Source organism: Podarcis pityusensis (assembly GCF_964106645.2).
Source record: "Podarcis pityusensis genome assembly, chromosome: 12".
Taxonomy (NCBI): Eukaryota; Metazoa; Chordata; class Lepidosauria; order Squamata; family Lacertidae; genus Podarcis; species Podarcis pityusensis.
The window spans coordinates 29685599-29707478 of NC_138037.1; the positions used below are offsets into that span (position 1 = coordinate 29685599).

The following is a 21880-nucleotide window of genomic DNA, read 5'->3' on the forward strand; positions in this document are numbered from 1 at the left end:
TGAAGCAATGCAGATGTCCACTGCTGTTACAGGATGTGCTATGTAAAACCTGGTGTCCAGAAGAGGAAGTTAGCTTCTTCAAAGTTACAGGGTGTTTAGCCTGATGTTTTGTATTATAAACAATTCTAAAAGGCAAGTTCAGTAAGAGTGGGAAAAGGTTCAGAAAAGGGCAAGCCAAATGACCAAGGGGATAGAGCGACTATGAAGAAAGGTCGTGGCGGTTGAGTCTTTTGAGTTTAAAGAAAAGGAGAGTAAGAGGCAATATGATACAAGTTTATAAAATTATGCATGGCATGGAGAGAGTTGATTGAGAAACGTTTTTCTCCCTCTCTTAGAACAACTCCATATTGACAAGGGTAGGGATTTGCAGGCCTTCAAATGCAGGCCTGAATTCTTGACAAACCAAGTCTCCGAAATGATGGCAGGGCATGTAGTACATTCTGTAGATCTGTGGCTCAGATTTGCCCCAATCAACCAAACATCTTGCAAAAATTTTCAGCAGAATCTGGTTACACAAAATGTCCTCTGCCCATCTCCAGAGACCACTTAGCCAGTTTTTAAAATATATATAGCTATAGATGCCTTCACTGGATTGTGAGCTGAGAAGCAACTTGTAGCTCTGGAGGACTGGACCCACTGGGGACTCAGCTAAGGTAAAGGGACCCCTGACCATTAGATCCAGTTATGGACGACTCTGGGGTTGCGGCGCTCATCTTGTTTTATTGGCTGAGGGAGCTGGTGTACAGCTTCCGGGTCATGTGGCCAGCATGACTAAGCCGCTTCTGGCGAACCAGAGTAGTGCACGGAAATGCCGTTTACCTTCCCGCCGAAGTGGTACCTATTTATCTACTTGCACTTCGTGCTTTCGAACTGCTAGGTTGGCAGGAGCAGGGACTGAGCAACAGGAGCTCACCCCGTCACGGGGATTCGAACTGCCGACCTTCTGATCGGACTCAGCTACACAGCTGCAAATAAAACATTTTGAATGTGTTGTAAAGTGCAATATGCAATTGTGACACTAGTTGTTGACTGTGAGCTATGGTAAATTCAATGCATTTTTCAAAATGATTCTTAACAAAGGCATTTTCAAAACGTTTTAAACATTTGTGTAGATTCCACCTGGGTATAGAGGCAGAATCAACAAAGAAAGCTAGCAATCAATAGTCTTCATGGAAAAGCACAGGCTGCATGCATCTTCTATATATTGCAATCTATTATATGTTTACCTGAGAGTAAGTGCAATTGAATTCCTCTCAGGCATAGAATTGCCCAGACATTTACCTAAAACATTTATATCTGTCCTTCCTCAAAACCCTAAAGAGATGCCTACTATGGTAATATCTGATCCATTTTGTGTAATATATTATATATGTTTACATATAATCAACTGTAATACAGTTACTTATAGAGCATTCTGTATCTACTCTTAAGTAAGTCCCATTAAATGCAATGGGACTCACACCCGTGTAAATATGTACAGGGTTACACTCTTAGGAAAACATTTCTGGTAGTTGCATCTTTCAACGATGGAAAATATATTCACTATCAAATGAACTGTATCCTGCCACATGGGAAAGATCAATTTATGATTAATTTCACCCTCAGTGCTAGATGTTGAACTATATTTCTCTTACTGGGATAAAACCCATGCTCCATTACCATTTCTCAAGCATTGCTCTCTAGCAAATGGTGGGAATTTTCATACCTTCCTAAACTTCTCCATCTGTTTGTAAAGATCAGGATCCAGCTCTTGAGACACATCTTTCATCCACAATAAAGCTCCTCGGTATTCAGTTCGGCACTGCTCCATTCGATTGACCGTCAACCACGTATCGGAAATAGCTCTGTACCTAAATGTCTCCACTTCTTGGTATAGCCTGCACAAAGGAGTGCGCAATGCCAACCTGTGACCAAAAAAGCAAAGACAAAAATGGCAAGTGTAGGGACTCCTGAAACCAAACCAAAAGAGACTTTTTAGGCTTTATTTTGATTACAAACCAGAGTGACAAAGGGTTGCTAGAAAGGAAATGCCAACGGAAGGAATGCCAACAAGCAAATTAGAATGGACCACAAGGTTCAGTTTGGATGGTACCATTTGGGACAATTTTTTCACAAGTACACAGCAAATCCATTTTTTCCTGATTGCTTCTGGTGTATTAAAAAAATATTTAAGAAAGCCTGTTCTCACTAACAGTTCATTAATTTCCACATTCTCAAAGACTGAAGCTTTCCTTCAGAATCCTTAAAATGGCACTTTCAGAGAAGCTTTATAACCTGTTGAAAAGTAACCAATTAATTAACAAGGCAATCCTATGCCCATCTACTCAGAAGTAAGTCCCACTGGGTACAATGGGCCTTACTTCCAGGAAAGTGAATGTCCCATTGCAGCCTAAACAGAATATTTATTATATCAGTGAGTAGCCCTAGTTAATTTGCACAGTATGCTGGTGCTGTGGTGAAACAGCTAATATTTAATATGCAGACACAAGATAAAAGTTATTGGCCATGTGGATAACAGGCTAAGCATTCAAAGTATGGAGCCAGTCTGGGCGACAGATGAAAGTTCCCTCTTGCAGTTTCTAGAATATGGTTCCTATTCCATCCTGAGATCAAGAGAAGCCTTCCCTCCAAATCACACACCTTGACAATTCTCGGAATACAGCACACACTACCTTTTTCTGCTATCACTTATCTGGAGATACAATAGCCTACTCACACATAGGTTCACTCTCCATTTAAACTGGAGCAAAGCTAGTTTAATCAACAAAGAATTCCGGTTTGGTGCATGCATGGGTGACCTAGCCATCAAACTCCTGAATATCTCAAACTACTCATAATGGTATACAGTATCTCTCTAAGCATTAGGAGACACAAAGGACTCTTCCTTGACTGGGCGTTCCATTCTGATGTTCCTGGTTCACATATCATTTATACTAAATTATACAAGATAGCACTGGTATTGGAGCGAACTTTTTGTACTCTGTCCTAGGCTATCAACTTCTGGCAATGCGACACCATCCACCATCCAAACAGGCTTGCATCTCTTGTGAGATACATGCCTCACAAGATTGCTCTGGTGGGTCCACACCAGTCCAGGATTTCCTGGCCTCTGAAAGTATCCTGACCTGGCCAATGATCTTGTGTGCAATCTGGAGCTGGGGTGGGGGGGTGGGGGACAACAGTAGCTAGTGAGATTGTATGGAACAAAGCCTTGTCAAAGCATGCTATCAGGAAGATATCACAAACTCTTAAGGTGTTTCCAGCTCATAGGTTTCTTGGACAAGGATGGCTTCTCCCTGGCTTGTGTCCAGCAAGGCTGAATACCACAAACCAAGGAACGATAGCTGTTCCATCCTCCTGACAATGAAGCTGTGATACTTTTGACACTGGAAGGTGCAATAATGTCCTGGTGTACCCTGTCTCTAGATACCAACCTGATCACAAGGATACAGATGAACTCTTTGATGAAAAGAAAACACCATTTTCTAGTTAGTGGTGCATCATACTAAACCAGAGGATGGACATACACATTTGAAACTGATGCCAAGGAGTGTAGGTATATGATCATACTCGAGCTAAAATGAAAAGCGGAAAGTGTGTATATGGTTAGCTCCTGGGTCAAGAGGAAATACTTGTAGAGGGACTGTCCTGTAGAGGCGAGTGGGGGAAGGAAGTGAGTGTGGGTCCCTGCCTGCTGTACTTAAATATAGCTGTTGGTGTTTGAGTTTACCTGAAGTACCTGGAGTCTTTTTTTCTGAGAAAGGAGCCCTCTTAGCGACAACACATTTGGCAAAGACTCCTGGCTTTAACAAACCAGAGGTCAAGATGTGTGGCCCTCTTTGTCAGAAGGCTGAGCTGGAAACTGAGAGGGATCCTCTCTGTAGAAGGGGATGCACGTTTCATTAGCTCTTCAAATCAGAGAAGGAAATAATCTTTTAATTTCCTGCCTATTCTCCTGGGTCTGAATGAGAAGCTCAGGGAGGACAGGCAGGGAACAAGTAAAAAGTCTCGGGAGGATTCAGAGAGGAGGCAGAAAAAAATCCTGTGTAAGGACCTGGGAGACTGAGGTTCAAAACCCCATTTAGCTATGAGACTCCCACTGGGTGATATTAGGCTGAGACAGAGTTACTGGCCAAACTCACAAGGTTGTCATGAAAATAAAACATGAGGTGGGGAAGAGAAAGAGAATTGTAGATGCTGCCTTGAACTCACTGGAACAAGGACAGGATAGAAATGTAATATATAAGTGACATTGAGGAGGAAAGACACCCCCCTCAAAAAAAACCAGACAAAAGATACAGCCAGAGAGCTTTCTTGACCTCAAGCTACCAGCAGTCCTTTCCTGCTTTTTATTGGGGCTGCTGGGAGGCAGGAGACAGGGAAATCTTGAAACCTCACGTGGGCTTCTTGTGCAGGCCTGCTTCAGAAGGCAGGGCAAGGATGGTAAGCTATTTCATACATGAAGTCTCTCAAGTCAAACATACCTTTGTTGAGAGGAAAAGCAGAGGGCCTTTCCTGTAGCTTGCATCATCTTGCCCGCTCTGGTTTTATCTTGAGAACCTTGGGATCGGAGAAATTTCCCCAATTCATTTTCTTCTTGAGACAGAACTGAGATTAAAAAAAAGAGAGAGAGAAAGTGGTGATGCACCACTAAGTTTAAAGAAGGGAAATGTTGCATTGCCCCCATTATTCAGGTCACAGAATAACCCTCCAACATAACCCTGCAATTTCTAATTAACCTTCATGAATCCCACGCACTTACGAAACAGACGATCGGGTTCACTTCAGCACATCCCTTCATGGGCTCAGTGTAATGTAACAAGAACTGCAAAATGACCTCTACGCTGAAAAGGCAACAGGAGAACGTGCTATTTTTTGCTTGAATAGAGCTATAAGCTTGGTGGGATCAGATGAAGTAGACTGCTGTGACCTGACTACAATACCTAGAATTTCCCTTGATTGTTTTACACTCTCTTTCAACTCCTTGAGCCTGATGCTCAAGTGACAGAAGTTCACAGGGGCTCGTCAAATGGATGCTGATTGAAACAACTTGGGCATCATACACCCTTCAGTTCTATTCCCTCTGTATATTTGCATTTTTTTTCATTTAGAAGATTTGGTTTCACAGAGTTTGCATTTAAATTAAGAAAATGTTTTTAAATATTGATCTATTTTTTAAAAAGCAAATTAAGGCAGGGCAAAGCATGTCCTACAGGTCCGTACACAATAGCAAATGTGAGGACCAAATTAAAAGGTATCAAGTTATGCAATCTCTCAATGGATGATTTTTACTTTTTTCTATTTCCTTACATTTATATCCTACCTTTCTTCCATCATGTAACTCAAGAAGTTACTCAAGAAGTTCAAGTGGTTCCCAGGTAGTCACTTATCCACTCACTGATGATGATGATGATGATAACACCACCAACACCACCACCAGGCTGGCTTATTTTCAGCAGGTGAGTGGCCTCCTATGCCTTCAGACCATACTCTGGAACCATTGTTTTGCTTGAACAGCTAACACTGAAAAACAGGTACAGGAGGGTGCTGCTTCAAGCAGAGGGACAGGGGATACCCCAAATTGCTATATTCAAGTTGCTTTTGTTCTCTGCAGGACAAAATATACAGCCCCCCTTTCTGCCATAAAAAGCAGCTTGGAGGGGGGCGCACGCTTTGACAGGACAAACAACAGGAGGAGAAAAAGTTAAGCAGCTCCCTCACACTCTCTACCACAGCCTCTGATACTGCATTTCCTTTTTTATATATATAAGAACATGCTAGAGAGACATTTCTCATGTTTTCTGTGTAACACAAAGATTGGACCAGTTTATCAATCTTGGGGCTGTCCCTACTATCAGAAAGAGTGGGGTAGCTGCCTTAGGCAGCAGTTGGGGTGAGGAGCAGCAGTGCTGGACCCTTGTCATCTGTCCTAAGGCACACACCATTGCTGGTCATTTCCCTTTGTCAGCAGACAGAGCTCTGTGTGTGATGTGGTCTGCTCTGCACCTAATAAGCTAGCCCACACCCCTTAGGTGTGGTGGAGGATGCTGTCTTGTCATCAACGTTGAAGTAAGATTTAATTGCAAGCATGATTTGCATATGGAATGGGGAGAGGAATCTTATCTTTGGCCTCAGACAGCAAAATTGCTTGGACTGGATCTGATCAAGTTCGATGTAATATCATATTTTTCTTTGTCATAGTATTTGTTTCCACCAAATGTACAAAGCTATCTTTAAAGCCTAGACTGATAATTTTTGTATCAACTTGAACTCGGATTAATGCTGCAGAATACCTCACAATTATCTTCATTTTACCACTGATTGTTAGCCTGAAAAGGCAAGGCTAACTACAGCTAAAATACTTACAACAAATCCTTTTTTGATATAGTTCAATTGCTTTAAGTAAATCCATACACGTCCTCTGAATTGAATGGAAGAGCTGAAATGAAACATAAAATACAAACTATTGTTGAGAGAGGAGACACAGAAAAAACACTTTCCTTAAAACTATATTTCCCTTCAAAACAGTATGTTGCTTCTGAAACCGTATCAGCTTTCCTTGCCTATGAATTCATAGTGTTTTCCTCCAATCTACAACATCACATGTGCAGCAATTTTCAAATACAATTCCTATATAAATACAAAGCATGTAAGATGGTCTGAGCAAATCAGTTTGTCTCACGGGCATTTATGCTCTGTGATATGTTCTCTGCCAATGAAATGCAACCATGTTTACAGTATAGCAGGAAGGCCGTTCTGTGCAAGGAATGTGACGGCACAGATTTTAAGAGGTATAATTAAGGTCACAGGCAGAAAGTAAATATGTAAAATGTAATTTGCAAGCTGGAACCACTCCAAGAAGTAAACACTCAAACTATCCAATATTTCCAGAGATGAGGTTTAATTATTTTAGTTTTAGAATTTCTCAGGAAATAAATAGTTACCAAAAAAAAAAAAAAAAAAAAAGGAGTCCAAATCAGACATCAACATTTGCTTATTTAAAGAGAGACCAGAGAGGGATTAACAGGTTCTCTGTTAACTATGCTAATTCTATAACACTGCTATGCTTGTTTTAATTCTACCATTAGGTAACGAATATCCTTTAAAATCAGACTCATAGAACTGTAGAGTTGAAAGGGACTCCAAGGGTCATCTAGTCCAACCCCCTGTAATACATGAATATTGACTCAATCATACATGACATATGGCTATCCAACCTCTGCTTAAAAACCTGCATGGAAGGAGAGTCCACCACCTCTCGTGGGAGTCTGTTCCACTTTCAAACAGCTCTTACTGTCAGAAAGTTCTTTCTGATGTTTAGTTGTTTCTTGTAACTTGAACCCATTGGTTTGGGCCCTAGCCTCTGGAGCAGCAGAAAACAGCTTGCTCCATCTTACAGCCCTTTAGATCAGGCTTACTCAACCTCAGCCCCCAAGATGTTTTTGGCCTACAACTCTCATGATCCCTAACTAGCAGGACCAGTGGTCAGGGATGATGGGAATTGTAGTCTCAAAACATCTGGAGGACCAAGGTTGAGGAAGCCTGCTTTAGATATTGGAATATGGCTATCTATCTCTTCTCAGTCTCTTCTTTACCAGGCTAAACATATCCAATTCCCTCAACCTTGCTAATAAAATGGAAAAAACATCAGCAATTGCACACCAAAAGAAGGAAAGGAAATGGTTGAAAACAGACTTCTATGGCATAACACTGATTTATTTGCTACATTTGTATCCCATTCTTCCAAGAGGTTGGGGACACTTTTTTATCTTTACAACTAAATCAGGTACATGAGCCAGAGGACAGTGATTTCAATTAGGTGCATGTAGCTGTTTCTTGATTTCTCCCAATGTAGCTTCTCCTGCAGTGGTGCAGCTAAGATATCCAGGCCTAAGTCCAGGGACTTGCAGCTCAGGGGGCCCTCAAATTACCACCCAAAGAAAAGGAAATGGTGGAGGCAGAGGCAAACATCAGGCCCAGCACCAGCATCTAGGCTGGCATGGGCAATCTGAAGTTCACACTAGTTGCCACAGTATCCTTTCTTTCTACTTGTTTTGTTTTTTTTAAAAAAATTGCCAGTGGGAGGCCAGCCAGACACATAAGGGATTACAGATGCTCATTTTACTATTAAAAGAATATTGTCCTTTTCTACAACAAAATCTGTTTATCATCTGGGAAGCAGAAGCATACTCCATTTTATTCCTGTATTCATGATGGTGCTATGCTTTAAGCGAGTCTTAAAATGAGAAATTGCAAGTGCTCTGTATATTTTTCTCATTTATCGAGGTTGGTAAATGTGTTGGGTTTCTTTTCTTTCTTTCTTTTTTGGTGCGGGGAGGTCTGCTCTAACTTATCAGGAAAGAAAAAGCAGTTGGAAAGTACAGAATGGTGCTGGGAGGAGATAAATGTTAACAGCTGCACCACTGTTTTCATGCCTCATGAAATGCCATATCCAAGAGTCCCTCTAACTTTAGGGTGCATTTGAGGGGTAGAGTGGCAAGGGGAGCTGCAACAGGGAAGGTAGGGTTGAAAAGCCGCAGGGCATGAATGGCTTTTTGGAACCTGGCCCAATTTTTGTGACCTCCTAACATAGGATTTCCCCCCTTTGTGAGGAAATATCTGGGCTGCCATGCCTACCTCCAGTTTTGCATCCAGATCTGCATCTGAGGCCACCACATGTTCATCCTCCTTCTTTCCTGTGACTTTGATAAGAGTTTGTTTTGTCTTCCAGTATTTCTGCTGCATTTTATTGACCACAGACTTCTCTTGGCCTTGGGCATACCGATCATAAAATTCCCTTGAATAACTGCTAGGAAGCAAGATGCTAGTTTATTTACAAGAGATTTAAGAGACAATTTGAAATCATGTAAGATATCATATAAGCAGCTGTAATGTTTCTAGGGGTTGCTCGTGCGTAAATCGGCGCCACACCTGGCTGGGTTGCCTGAGTGAACCCTTTCTGTCCGGACAGCCACTCGCCCGTGGCTGTCTCAATCGCTGGCAGAATCCGTCAGTGGGCGTTTCTTGAACTTCTTCCAGCAAAGAAGTTCTTTGACGCCTAGTCTCCGCCTACTCTCCCTACGCGGAAGCCTTCTGCGCAGGGAGGGTGTGGGCAGCGGAGGACCTGTGCTCTCCCCGCTGGTCCCCGGCGAGGAGTCATGGAGCCACCTCGCCGATTCCCCCATCTGCCCCCCTTCTCCACTGGTGCTACGCTGATTTCCTTCCCCAAAAGATGTGCTGCTTCTCTCCCTCCTGGGACGCTCTCCGGAATCCATCTGGAGCCCTCCCTCTCCCCCTGGCTCCGATGGCAGTTCCCTGACAGCAGCATTTGATGCAATATCTCTGTCTGTATTTACATTCCTTGTACAGTTCTACACTGACTTGCATTTTCCCAACCTTAGCTCCTACTACAATCACCCCAGTTTTCCTGGCTTCTTCATACTTAGGGGTATGGATGAACTATTCTGCAGCTAATGCATTATAGCTTGAATTTTTTTTTGTCAGTTTTAAGAAAGGCTGTGCCTTAACTTCGTTACTGCTACAGATACAGATACAAACACAAAGAAATCTACTTACTATTTGTGGTCGTCCATCTTTTGTTATTTTCTTCAAACACTATGAAATAAGGGGAGAAAAGCACAGCAAAATGATTGATGTGATTATGCATCCCAAACCTTTGTCGTGTTTATACTGTTTACTTTGAAAAATATAATGCATAAAGCAGTTTGAAATTATAGAGGGTATTTCCAAAACCCCTCTGTGTTGCAATATTATCCATTTCTCAGAGAAGATAAATTCTTGTATCCTCAGTGAATCCCAAGGATTCAGCTAAGTTCACGTATGGATAATGAAGTTCTCCTTAGTAAATGTTATTGCAGAATCATCACATTTTCTTTTGCATCACTGGATGAGATCATTTCAGTTATGGTAGCCCTAAACCATGGCACAGACGACATTTAGCTGACAGATACCAATTATGCACTATATAGAGATATATATCACAGGATATATAAGGTATAGATATTCAGCAGTTTCACTATAATAAACAAACAAGAAAAATAAGCTCTTTTAGGGCCATTTTTGCCCCCTTTTGTGCCACTTCCAGGTTCATGGTGATGCACATGTGCGCCACCACACATGCCTTGAATGCATGGGAATGGGGAGTTGCCTGTACTGCCCCTGGTACTGCTGGATATATACTTCATTTAATGTTGAAAAAGAGGGCGACTGGAACACATCTAACAACTCACATAAACTTTCAAAATGAAGATATAAACCCAGTAAAGGTACAACACTAGATTCTTGCAACTCATTAGGTGCAAATATGGAACCTATCTTAGAACACATGCCACACCCACCTTTCTATGGAGAAATTTTATTCCCTCCTCCTTTCCAGTTAACCATGATGCTACATAACAATTACACCAACACAAACTATCATCAACATAAATCAGGTTCCCTCATAAGCCACCTCAAACCATGGTTATATTTTGGGCTAGTAAAGCACTAGGGGTAGTGTTCATCATCCATGCTAAACATGGCTGACACAAGGAATAAAGCTAGCAAGTATTATTTTTTAATATATATTTAAATGTCAGTAAGAGACAAGGAAAATTACCTTTTCCATTTATACTTTGGGGCTTTCAAACTGTCAGAAAACATTTACCTTTGGAAACAGCATTTTACATGAAAATAGGTTTTTTCAACTATATAGCAATGATTCACAGGATTGTGTAATAGGCTAAACATCAATTTAAGCCCAGCTATGCTGATGGTATGTTTTGTATGGCAGCCAATTACCAATGATATTAGTTTCATACCAATCATGATATTTACATTTACATGTACTCCCACTGCAGTAATGGAAATACTCTAAAAAGGAATGAATATATGTAAGATTGGCAATAACTAAGACTATAACATGCTTTATTTCCTTCATCCTTGGGCTACCTTCTGTTCATTTCTTAATCATAAGGGTAGATGGATGTCTTAATCACATATTCTGGACTGTGACTTCTTTATGAATATCCCTCAGCTTCTCACAAAACAAGACGGCAGCTGCTATCTTGAATAAAGGCCAAGGGGGGGAAAACTGTTGCTGCCTTAGAGCTATTTCATTTCTTCAACTCTTGAGTAAAATTAGTGGAGGATAAGTGCAAAAAAATGTTGCTAAACAAAGTACGGTAACTTCATTTTCTAACTGCTTTTGATGCAGGTTTGTTTTTATAACAATCCACTATGCTGTTAAGGTATCATTTGAAGAACCCTTAGATTCCAATAGCCTAAAAGGAATACTCCTAATGGAAGAGGCAGGATTTGGGTTTTGCAGACACAATTACTTGTTTATGCAACCAGACAGGTAACAAATATGAAAACAAAAAGCCTTTCATTGTGACCTGACTAAGCTGTAGCTTGTCAGTGGCAGCTATTTTGTTTTTTGTGTTTTTAAGATCCTAAATCTATCACCAACTAAAAAGCAAAAACAAATACCCTCTTGCAAAGTATTCAAGTTGATGGCTGCAATTTTGCATCAAAACAGTTGTTTGGGAATCTGTAGCTTTTATAATGAATATTCCTCCAGCTGTAGTAAAAACCTAGTTAGCAACTAATAGCTAGCAAAAAATCCTCAATGAATTTAGAAACTTCTTTCTGCAATACAAAATTCTCAGTTATAAAATGTGAAATGCTTTTTGCTCCTCTTACTCAGCTTTTAAATTTCAGGAAGAACAGACCATGCTTCCAATGCTGTCCATTGCAGCTGCAGCAGTTTCTTGAACCGCCAGTACTGGGCCCCGACCCAACAGCTGAAGACCTATGACAGGGGTAGTCAACCTTTTTATACCTACCGCCCACTAATGCATCTTTCTTGATGGTAAAATTTCCTTACTGCCCACCAGTGCTTGATGGAAGGAGAATTCAGCTTGTGCCATAGAACCCCCTACCACCCACCTAGAATCCTGAAACGCCCACTAGTGGTCAGTAGGGACTAGGTTGACAACCCCTGACCTATGCACTAGAGACATTTCCCCCTCTTTTTCCTCTAAAATACCAGAATCACACCCATATACCATATGCAAAATTCCTTGAGGCTCCTTTCAGTTGCAAAAGTGATTTCTCACACAGCACAAAGGCTGTAGGATGTCCAAAAATCCTTGAGGTGCACAGACCTAGCTTCAATTGTTCTTTAATCCTATACCTGAACTACTTATAGCCCAATTCTAAACTCATTTAACTAGACTTGTGAAAAATATGTTTACCTTGCTCCTGGAAGATTAAATGCAGAAGTCATCCAACCCTTCTACACTGGAGCACATGGGGGAGAATACATTCTTCTGTACAGCCAACATACGCTTGATTAACTATATGTAACCTTTTAGATCCCTCAGTACCATTTTGCGTTTCTGTTTCACTACCTTGTGTTCAACACCCTTAGCCAACACAGGGTGTGGCTGATAGAAGGTTCGGCTTTTATTTAACTGATGTGCCTTAAACTTATTTCTACCCAGGTCACTACCCAAGTGGTTCTTTCCCCTGTATAATCAGCCACTCTTGTAAGCTCTACCCACCCCACAAAATATTCCCTTCCCCATTCTTTCTGCTTTCAGGCTCCCAGTGCACCCTCTCCTTCAGCACTTAACTTCAGAAAACATGCAGAGAGTTTCTAGCTGTCCCTAATTTTGCACAAAGGTTAAAGTAAAATTAGATGTCAGGGGTCTTACAGGGGTAAAAGAAGCATTGCTGGACCAGGTGCTTTTAGCAGGTTGGATAATAAAGAAAACTGAAGGCTGAGGAAAGGTAACAAATGGGCAGGCCAAGAAGCAAGAGGAACAAAGGAATAAATACAGACAGGCTAAGGTGAAGAGTGGGGGGGGGGTAGGGTGGGGTGAGTTACAGCCAAAGATCTCCAAGCATAGACTGTTGGCTGTTCCACACAGCAGCCTCATCCTGCTTCTTGTCAAATATAGGTCAGCTTTGCAAATAACCCAATTCCAGCAACTGTTGGGACCAATGGGAAGGAAAATATGAAGGAAACCACAGTGGACAGAAAGAAAAACTAAAGATACCCACCCACCTTTTGCATTGAGTGCAGCAGGCCTTGTGATTTCATGATTCCTCTGGCTTGGATTCTCCCACTCCTACCCACCCCTTTTGGACTGCTCGGTCCAACAGTGACCTTTGCTACTGAGGTGGTCTAGTCAGGAGAAACCTGCGGTTACAAGGGGTGACCACAAAGAGAAGGTTTGTTATGCTGCTACATTTCCCCGTATTTACTGCAGGTTTAACCAGCCTTAAGCTCTTGCTCCTGCCCTTTACAGTAAACAATGCTATCAATAAATAGGCAAAGTTAAGCTGCTACCAAGAATTTCATAAAGCATTATTGGCTTCATGAAAGGTTTTGACTGCAGAAAAGGATAGGCAGTCAATTGACTGGCAAGCATATATGGTAAAAAAAAGAGGGTGAAAATAGATTTCAATTAAACAAAATTACCTCTCAGTAGCTTGCTTGTTCACACATTTCCATGTCAACCATTTGTGGCCTAGAAGCTTTCCTGCCTAGATTCCCAGTAACAATTCGACTGCCATATGCAATCCAGGTGTGCAGTTATTTATAAATTTGGTCTGAACGTTGGCAAGGCATATGTGTGTGTGTGATTGCTGACATTAGTATTATCAGAGATGGAAAGTACAACATTTCAAGGACCTTAGCTGTTTGCGATGCTTTAAACCATACTCTGAAGGATTTAATCTAGAAAAGTGCTTTCAAGGTTATACCATTGCAAAGTACTAGCCACCTGCCTTAACAATGGAACTAATATATAATGACTGGAGGCACAGCAAACCAGTTTTTAAAATAAACACAAAGAACAAGTAGAAATGCTACTCTTGACCTGTAAAAACAAAAACCAGGATTTACCTGCCAATTTAAACAGCTGCTTAAAATATTCATGTAAGAAAAATACCGGGGGGGGGGGGGAGATTAACATGGTATCCAAGGTAAAATTTACACACTCTTGGAAACTACTATACAAAGATGTGGGATATTTTGATGCTATATTATAAGCTACCATGACAAGGAAACATAAAAAGCTAAATATATAAAGCTGAAGCAAATAGTCATTGACCTAGTAGGAATATCTATTGGGAAAAACTCTGCACTACACAAAACCAGACCTTCCCCTCAGTATGAACTGAATATAGAAATGACATTCTCAGCCTTCCAAATGAACTGTCAGTTTTAAAAAAGGACATTGTAGCCCTATTTGGGTTTTTTGTTCACACATATGTAAGCGCATGGAGAGGGATAGGAGAGCTGTGCCCACTGATCCTGCCTTCATTTCCCCATCACCACAAACAGGAGCAGAGAGTCTGTAAAGGGAAGAATGATGTGTTTACATTTCCCCCACAGCTGGGAACCTAAGTGATCATGCGCAGGGCACACTCCACTCCCAACCCTGATATTGCTCTTGCCTTGACTGCCCTGGAGGCAGGAAAGCACCTTTAACTCAAAGGGTAGTTTCCTGGACTGTGAAGGGAAGAGTTGCCAAGGATGATCAATGCAACGGAAGTGATGGTGACAGAGAATGGTGGGAAGCGTCTACCGGGGACATTCAATACAACCTGGTCCTAGAAATAATGAGACTTGTCATGGAAACAACTGTACATTTTCAGGCCTCATGCAGTCTTGTTGCCAGGTAATTCAGCCTGCAGCTACAATGAATAGCCACCTGGCATCTCTCAACGCCCATTGCAGTTTAATGCACCTTATTCTGTTGCTATGAAAAGGCTCCTGAACATATAAGTTCAGAAGCAAGCAGCTTCCAAGTATAAAACACTGGCTATCCCTGCTTCTGAGTTACACCAAAGTTTTCAAAGGCCAATGAAACTACCTTAGTGACCAAGTCAGAAAAAGATCCTGAAGCTATTAGCATGAAAGTGAAATTATAACCCAACGTAACAGATATGGGGGTGAATCTTAAAACAAGTGAATGGAATAAATTTCACAGAAATTTCCCATGCACCAATCCCCAAAGTTACTCTGGAGGATTAGGTGGGGGGCTTCTAAATAATGTAGGATATAGCACACAGGCCTCTGGAAAGGGAAGAACAGCCCACAATCAGGCAGAGGCCTGCTCCTAATTTTGGACACACACATCCTTCTCTGTGCTGTTCGTTAGGAATCCTCATCCTACAAAGAGGCTATCCATGGGCAAAGGTGTCTGAAGGAGTGAGGTGGGTGAGTACCTTTCATTTCCCCCCCTTCCATTCACTCCTTTTAGAATCCAAGCCATAGTAAATAGCCAAGGACACACTGGTTGTTCAGCAAGTTAGCTTCTTTTTCTTTTAAAATGAGCAAGTTAATTGTTTCATCTTAAAAATAAATAAATCCCTTACTTGGGATTGGACACCTTATTCAACTATACTGGACCCAACTTCTAGATATTATATAAGCAAAGTTTTAAAGTATGATACATCTAAAGGACATACACAGATTCAGTTCTTACAGAACCTAGTTGAACTTACTGCAAGTTAACCATGTGAAAAAAGAGAAAATGTGGAAAAATAGGGTTGTAATGTTTTCTCCAACAAAATTCGTTGTGCAATGAAGGGCAGTGATTCGTGGAGCAGCAATGATAACTTGCACTTGTTGAATTTTCACTCCAAAGGATTAACTTGCAAGGGTTTGAGATTTAATTAGCTACATTTGCACCCCATCCTTCTTCCAAAGAAGTCAGGGTGGCATACACAAGGTCAAACCATTTTATCACAACTCTGTAAGAAAGGTTAAGCAAGTTTCATGGCCACACAGGAATACAAAGCTAAGTCTCACCAGACTGAGTCCAACATTTATTCAGCATTCCACACTAGCAATTAGCAGCATATATTGCTTTTAGCATAGCCATCTGTTAGTTTTAAAATGGTAACCCACATCTAAAAACAAAATTGGTGACATCAGTCCTAATGAGCATTTGTTGGCTGGGGATGACGGGAGTAGTAGTCCAAATCATCTGAAAGGTACCAGGTTGATGAAGGCTGAAATACTTCTGCCTCCCCACCCCCTACCAGAATGAGGGACAGAGTCCTGTCTGGTCTGGCAATGTGGTATTCTAAAGGATATATGGGTCCACTGAGCGATCCAGTGTAATTTAATGCATTAAGCATTATCTAGATTCAGTGGAACTAAAATGTTAACTTCCAGCCTGATCATGCACCAAGTTTGGCAGAAGAATGCAATTATGAGCGGCTTTCTTGCTTTTATGCTGATACACAGGTATTTTCAACTTCTATTTTTGCATCATTTTTCACACATGATAAACTACTTGACTGGGATAATATTAAGTGTTATTCAAATTTTCTTCAAGAGAAACAATTCTTGGGATCCTGGGCCCAATGAACATTAAACTCGCATAATCATACCCATTCGTTCAGGTTGCTTTTGTCTGTAAGAGTCTTTATGTTTAAGAGCCAAATTTCATATTCAGAAACTTCATGTGGCTATACTCTTCCAAGGATGCTGCAAGTCAGCAATCACATGCTCAAATGTTTCTATTCACATGCTTATATGTTTCCCATTGTTCTTATATATGCAATTGCTTTAACTGTTTTAATATTTGTGACTTCTTTTATATTATATTATATTGTATATTGCTTCTGCATGCTTCATTGGGAAGTGATTCATAAATTAATCAAATGAATAAATACGAAGCTGCATGTGGAAATCTTCCATTGATTTGCTAGTTTCTATGTTTAAAAGATTTTATCTGGTTAACACTGGAAAGCATTCAGTTATGTTATTTACCGTATTTTTTGCTCTATAGGACACACTTTTCCCCCTCCAAAAATGAAGGGGAAATGTGTGTGCATCCTATGGAGCGAATGCAGGCTTTCGCTGAAGCCTGGAGAGCGAGAGGGGTCGGTGTGCACCGACCCCTCTCGCTCTCCAGGCTTCGGGCAGATATCCGCAAGCCTGGGGAGCCCGGCAGGAGTTCCCGCCAGGCTCCCAAGGCTTGCGGATAGCAGCCTCCAAACCCGACCTGGTTTGGAGGCTGGCAGTGGGGAAAGCAGCGCTTCTCCCCACCGCCAGCCCCACAAGCTCGAGGGACAGCGGGGAGGCGGAGCGCCACCTTCCCGCTGTTCCCCGACCTGGTTTGGAGGCTGGTGGTGGGGAGAAGCGCTGCTTTCCCCACCGCCAGCCCCACAAGCTGGGGGGACAGCGGGGAGGCAGAGCGCCACCTTCCCGCTGTCCCCCGACCTGGTCTTGGGGGCTGGCGGTGGGGGAAAGCAGCGCTCCCCCCCGCCAGCCCCAAAGAGCAGGTCAAAAGGAATCCAAAGCCTCCGGAGCCCAGCGGGAACTCCCGCTGGGCTCCGGAGGCTTCAGGTGAACGCACCTTGAATGCACAGAACACACCTTGACTTAGAGGGGGAGAACAATAAAAAAATTTTTTCCCTGTTCTCCCCCTCCTATGGTCCGGTGCATCCTATGGTCCGGTGCGTCCAATAGAGCAAAAAATACGGTACATCATCTGCTTTTGAAGTTGTTTAGACCAGGGAATATACACCATTTTTGAACTGCATGGAGGAAAGAGACAACATATGTTGTGAACTGCCCTGAGATCTAAGGGTATACAAATTTAATAAATAAATATATGTACATTTGACAAATAAAATTAGCATTCTTAGTAGAACAAAATATTCATTAAGCTGCTCTCTTCGGTATACAGCACAATTTATGTACTGAATGATTTACAACTTTATTTTGGTTTGTTCTTCCAACAACTCTCTACAGTACATGACGACTATTTCCATTTTCCACTTGTGGAACCATTATGATGAATAATATTTTTTCAGATAGAAAACTGATGCTGGTGGCATGCCTAGAACCAGATAGTGACTGAAGAGGGCTTAAACAAATGCCTCCTTGACACCCTAGTATATTAAAGTGCTGGGATCTATGAAATGGGCTAGGAAAGAACTTGAGCACCAGTGGAGAAAGACCCAAGCAAAAAAAATGACTGCATATCCCAGGGAGTCTATATCCAGGCCTATGAAGTGGCAGTGATGGGTAGTTTGCTACCTTGTGACAACAGAACCTTTCCAGCTGGTGAATGAGTTGTCTGGCTGGAAGGCAAACTATCATTTATTTGTATATTTGTGACCTGCACTTTCGCAACAAATATCAAGGCAGCTTACAACATAAATACAATGAAATCAATAAATAACTACAGTATCTGCAAAACGTAATTAGAAACATCAACAAAACCGCAATACTCATTGTTTAGTTTGATTCTTTGTTGATAAAAAGTTGCTCAAATACAGTCTGGCATGAATGCCACACTTCCTGTGAGTCTACTTCAGAGATGTCAGAAATTCTCACTTGGATTGGTTTGAAAGGGTTTCCCTAAAGTTTGTTGTCAGAGACATTTCCTGAAAGTTTTGCATGGACTTGTCAAACTCAGGTGAAAACCCTGTTCGGCTATGAAGGTCACAGGATGACTTTGGACAAGTCCCCATCTCACAGTGCCCTTGGAGACTAGGTGGGATATACAATGTGAAGCAATGCATGGAGAACACTGGCAACATGTAAAATACATACAGAGAAGTATGGCTTAGGGAAGGTAGGGTCCTGACAGACTCCAACTACAAAGCTGCTGCTGAAGGGGTCAGAGATTACCTTGCTCTTAAGCCCAAAGAGACTTCCTGCTCAGGATGCCTAGAAACTACCGGGGTGGTGGTGTGTTTGGGGGTTTCTGTTGGGTTGAGAGTTTATTTTGGAGAAGCATTTTTACTGATACTGCAACTGTTTTTGTATTTTTCTTGTCAATACTTTATGATGAATTAGGTAGGGATTGTCTGATTTTATTGCATATTTAATGATGTTTTCATATCGATATTGTAAGCACGGTTTAACTATGGAAAGACAGCATACAATGATGATGAGGTCTAAATAAGCCCCCAGGGAGCTTTCCATCCACCTGTTCTCCCTGTCCTCCTGTTAACCTGCCACTATTTCTAGGACAGGAGTGCAATACAGTTGCCATCATGATCCTAAACATTTCAGATGGTGCAAGTTATAAGCTATAATTCATGATTTCTGCTTTCAGATGATCATATATTGAATACTTAATGGGTCAAGCTACAAATGAGCCTTTCCCCTATGCATGCAGCCCCACCACTCCTTGCAATCAAACCAGTAAGTCTCCAATTAACCATCATTTCCTGTATCATCCAAACCATGAATCTATGGTTACAAACTAGGATATTAAAGCAACTTCAAACCATGGTTTAACATACTGGCTTGTTCCGCAGCTGATAACCATAGTTTTCTGGTTTGGATAAGACTGGAAACTTCCCCATTCATAGGAGCCAACTCCTAGGGGGCAAGGTCCCTTTGCACCACCAAATAATATATTTGAGGGGGCTGGTTCCCCTCCCCCAAAGTTGATAGGCATTGCCATTCAAATGGTGTGCATGTACCACATATTGTGATCAATTATGTGGGGTGCTGCTTACATGCCCCCCAATATGTTATTCAAGTTGGCACCCCGTCCTGATTTGTCTGCTGAATCAGCCGGGAAAGAAGCAAAGGGGCTGAACGCATGTGTGGGCAAAAGGCTCATTCATATTCCAGTTTACGAAGCTGAGACATGACCACCCCAACACAGTCTTTATCACTGGATAATGCAATCTCTAAAACACAGATCAAGACCACACAATTCAGGGCTTGTGCAGTGCCTAGCAGGCACCCAAAGTACCAGTCCTCGGAGCCAACTCTCAGGGGCCGGGGTCCCTTTGCCCCCCTAAAAAACATTTGAGGGGGCTTAGCGCCCACCCCAAGTTAATGGACGTTGCCATTCAAATAGTGGGTGGGTGCCGCATCTTGTGATTATGTGGGACCGGGCTTATGTGCCGCCACCCCCCAATATTTCATTCAAGTTGGCCCCTCTGGTACCAGTGCTGTAGATTTAATCAGTGCTTTTTTTTCCTTTAAAAAAAATGTTTAGGGGTCCTCTCATTTTCCTACTCATATTGAAATTTTGCCCCTCAATGAGGCCAAACTTAGATTCACAAAATGTTTAGGGGTATGCATACCCCCAGGAAAAAAAGCACTGGGTTTAATAATAATAATACCCATTATTATTCCTTATCAGCTTGAATGGTAACACTGTGCTGCTGACCTCAAAAAGTGTCAGTAGCAGCTTCCCTGGCCTGCGAACAGCAGGCGCCCAAGTTAACGACTGAAAGCAAATAATGCAGCAAATTACGAAAGAAAAAAAAAGAAAAACACCAAACCGGGGAGGAGGAAGCAAATGCACCTGCTGGCTGTCATATCTGCTAAAAGGATGAGAAGGGAGGGCGGGGGATACCGAGCAAGCGAAGGGTGAGGCGTTGGGGGGTGGGGGGGGGAAGAGATGCCATTTTGGAACCGGGGGAATTGTGGTTACCCAGGCGAAGCGATTGGGGAGGGGGTTTGAATCCTGACACCCCCCCCCCCCATTGCAGCTCCCTTCTCCCTCTGCCAGGGACGCGCCCCACCCTCGCACCCCGACCCACCTCCTGCTTCCAGGCATCCCCGAGCTATTCGCCTCTCCTCCTCCTCCTCCTCCTCCGTGAGAGACACGCCGCCTGCCGCCTGCCGAGGTGGTTGGTGGTCCCTGCCCGGCATGCGCGGCTCCGCCCTGCGGCGGCGGCGGCGGCGGCGGCTACCGCTGCCTCAGGAGGAAGAACCTGCTTTTCCAGCTGGGCCGAAGCGGCGCTCCTTCCCCACTTACCTTGCCCGCGGCTCTGAGGGAAGAGGGCGGAGGGCGGCTGCGTGCGTCGCCCCCCCCCCAACTCCCTCGCAGGGCTCCGCGGCCTCGCGCCCCTCCTCACAGGGGGAGTCTCATGGCGGCCGCTGCCTGGCCAGGGACTCCCCTCCCCTTTCCTCCGCCCGAGAATGGTTTGCTTTTGTTTTTACCTCACGTCGCCCGCGGCCGCCGTGGCTCCAGGTGTTCCAGCGCCGCCAGCGTCACAATGTTCCTCCGCCCGGGAAGGGAACGGCCCCGAGCAGGGGAGGAGCTTTGGCCGCCACCGCCGCTGCCGTTGTTACCTCAGCCTGCCCCCCAGTCCCGACCGCCCGGTTCCCCTCCTTTGCCTCAGGCGGGCGAAAGACCCGGGCGGCCTGACGGGCTTGTTTGTTCTTCGGGGCCCGGAGGCGCCTGGCGCGGCTGTGGCTTCCTGCGATTGTTCTCCCTATCTCGCCACCAAAGCGCCGAGACGGCACTGCAGCTTGGAAGTGTTCCCGCCTCTCCCAACAAATAAAATAGGGCCCCTGTGCTTTTTTTTTTTTTTTTTTTGGACATTCAACAGGTGAAGCTCGTCCCACTTCACCTGATGGAATTTGTTGCAGACCCTCCAACAAGGGCGTCCTATTCCATGATGATGATATATATTGCCTCAGACACTGGGCGGCTTCCAACATACAGCTGTACCTTTAATACGTTCTGGAAGTCTGTTCCAAAACCAAAGCGTTCCAAAACCAAGGTGCGCTTTCCCATAGAAAGGAATGCAAAAAGGATTAATCCGTTCCAGACGTTTAAAAACAACCCCCCAAACAGCAATTTAACATGAATGTTACTATCTAACGAGACCACTGATCCATAAAATGAAAGCAATAAACATTGTACTGTCGTCACATAATCAATCAATCAGTAGCTGAACTGGGTTCCACACAGTCACAAAAACAAAACAAAGAAGCCGCAAAAACAAAAATGCAAAATAAATAGCAAAAACAGACAGACCTCAGCGTAACACTCAAAATGGAAGTGTGGCACTCAAATTGGAAGCGTAACACTCAAAACGGAGCATGTTCGGTTTCCCCCCAAAAAGTTCGCAAACTAGAACA

The 21880-nt window shown here is 43.0% G+C and overlaps 1 protein-coding gene across 7 annotated transcripts in view; it reads right to left on the minus strand.

Moving 5' to 3' along the window:
* ICA1 (islet cell autoantigen 1) overlaps positions 1 to 21217 on the minus strand; it is a 62561-nt gene extending 41344 nt beyond the window's left edge. For 2 of the 7 annotated variants that reach the window (XM_080974881.1, XM_080974875.1), the window contains exons 1-6: positions 20769 to 20933; positions 9577 to 9615; positions 8638 to 8809; positions 6367 to 6439; positions 4485 to 4608; positions 1706 to 1904 (exon numbers count right to left, since the gene is read on the minus strand). In XM_080974881.1, coding sequence (XP_080831007.1) covers positions 1706 to 1904; positions 4485 to 4608; positions 6367 to 6439; positions 8638 to 8809; positions 9577 to 9593 — 585 coding nt within the window. In that variant the 5' untranslated portion in view covers positions 9594 to 9615; positions 20769 to 20933. Of the gene's footprint in view, positions 1 to 1705; positions 1905 to 4484; positions 4609 to 6366; positions 6440 to 8637; positions 8810 to 9576; positions 9616 to 20550; positions 20700 to 20768; positions 20934 to 20953 lie in introns of those variants that run through there. The other 5 variants (XM_080974876.1, XM_080974879.1, XM_080974878.1 and 2 more) reach the window with 5 other exon arrangements.
* Between the last annotated feature and the right edge of the window lie 663 nt (positions 21218 to 21880).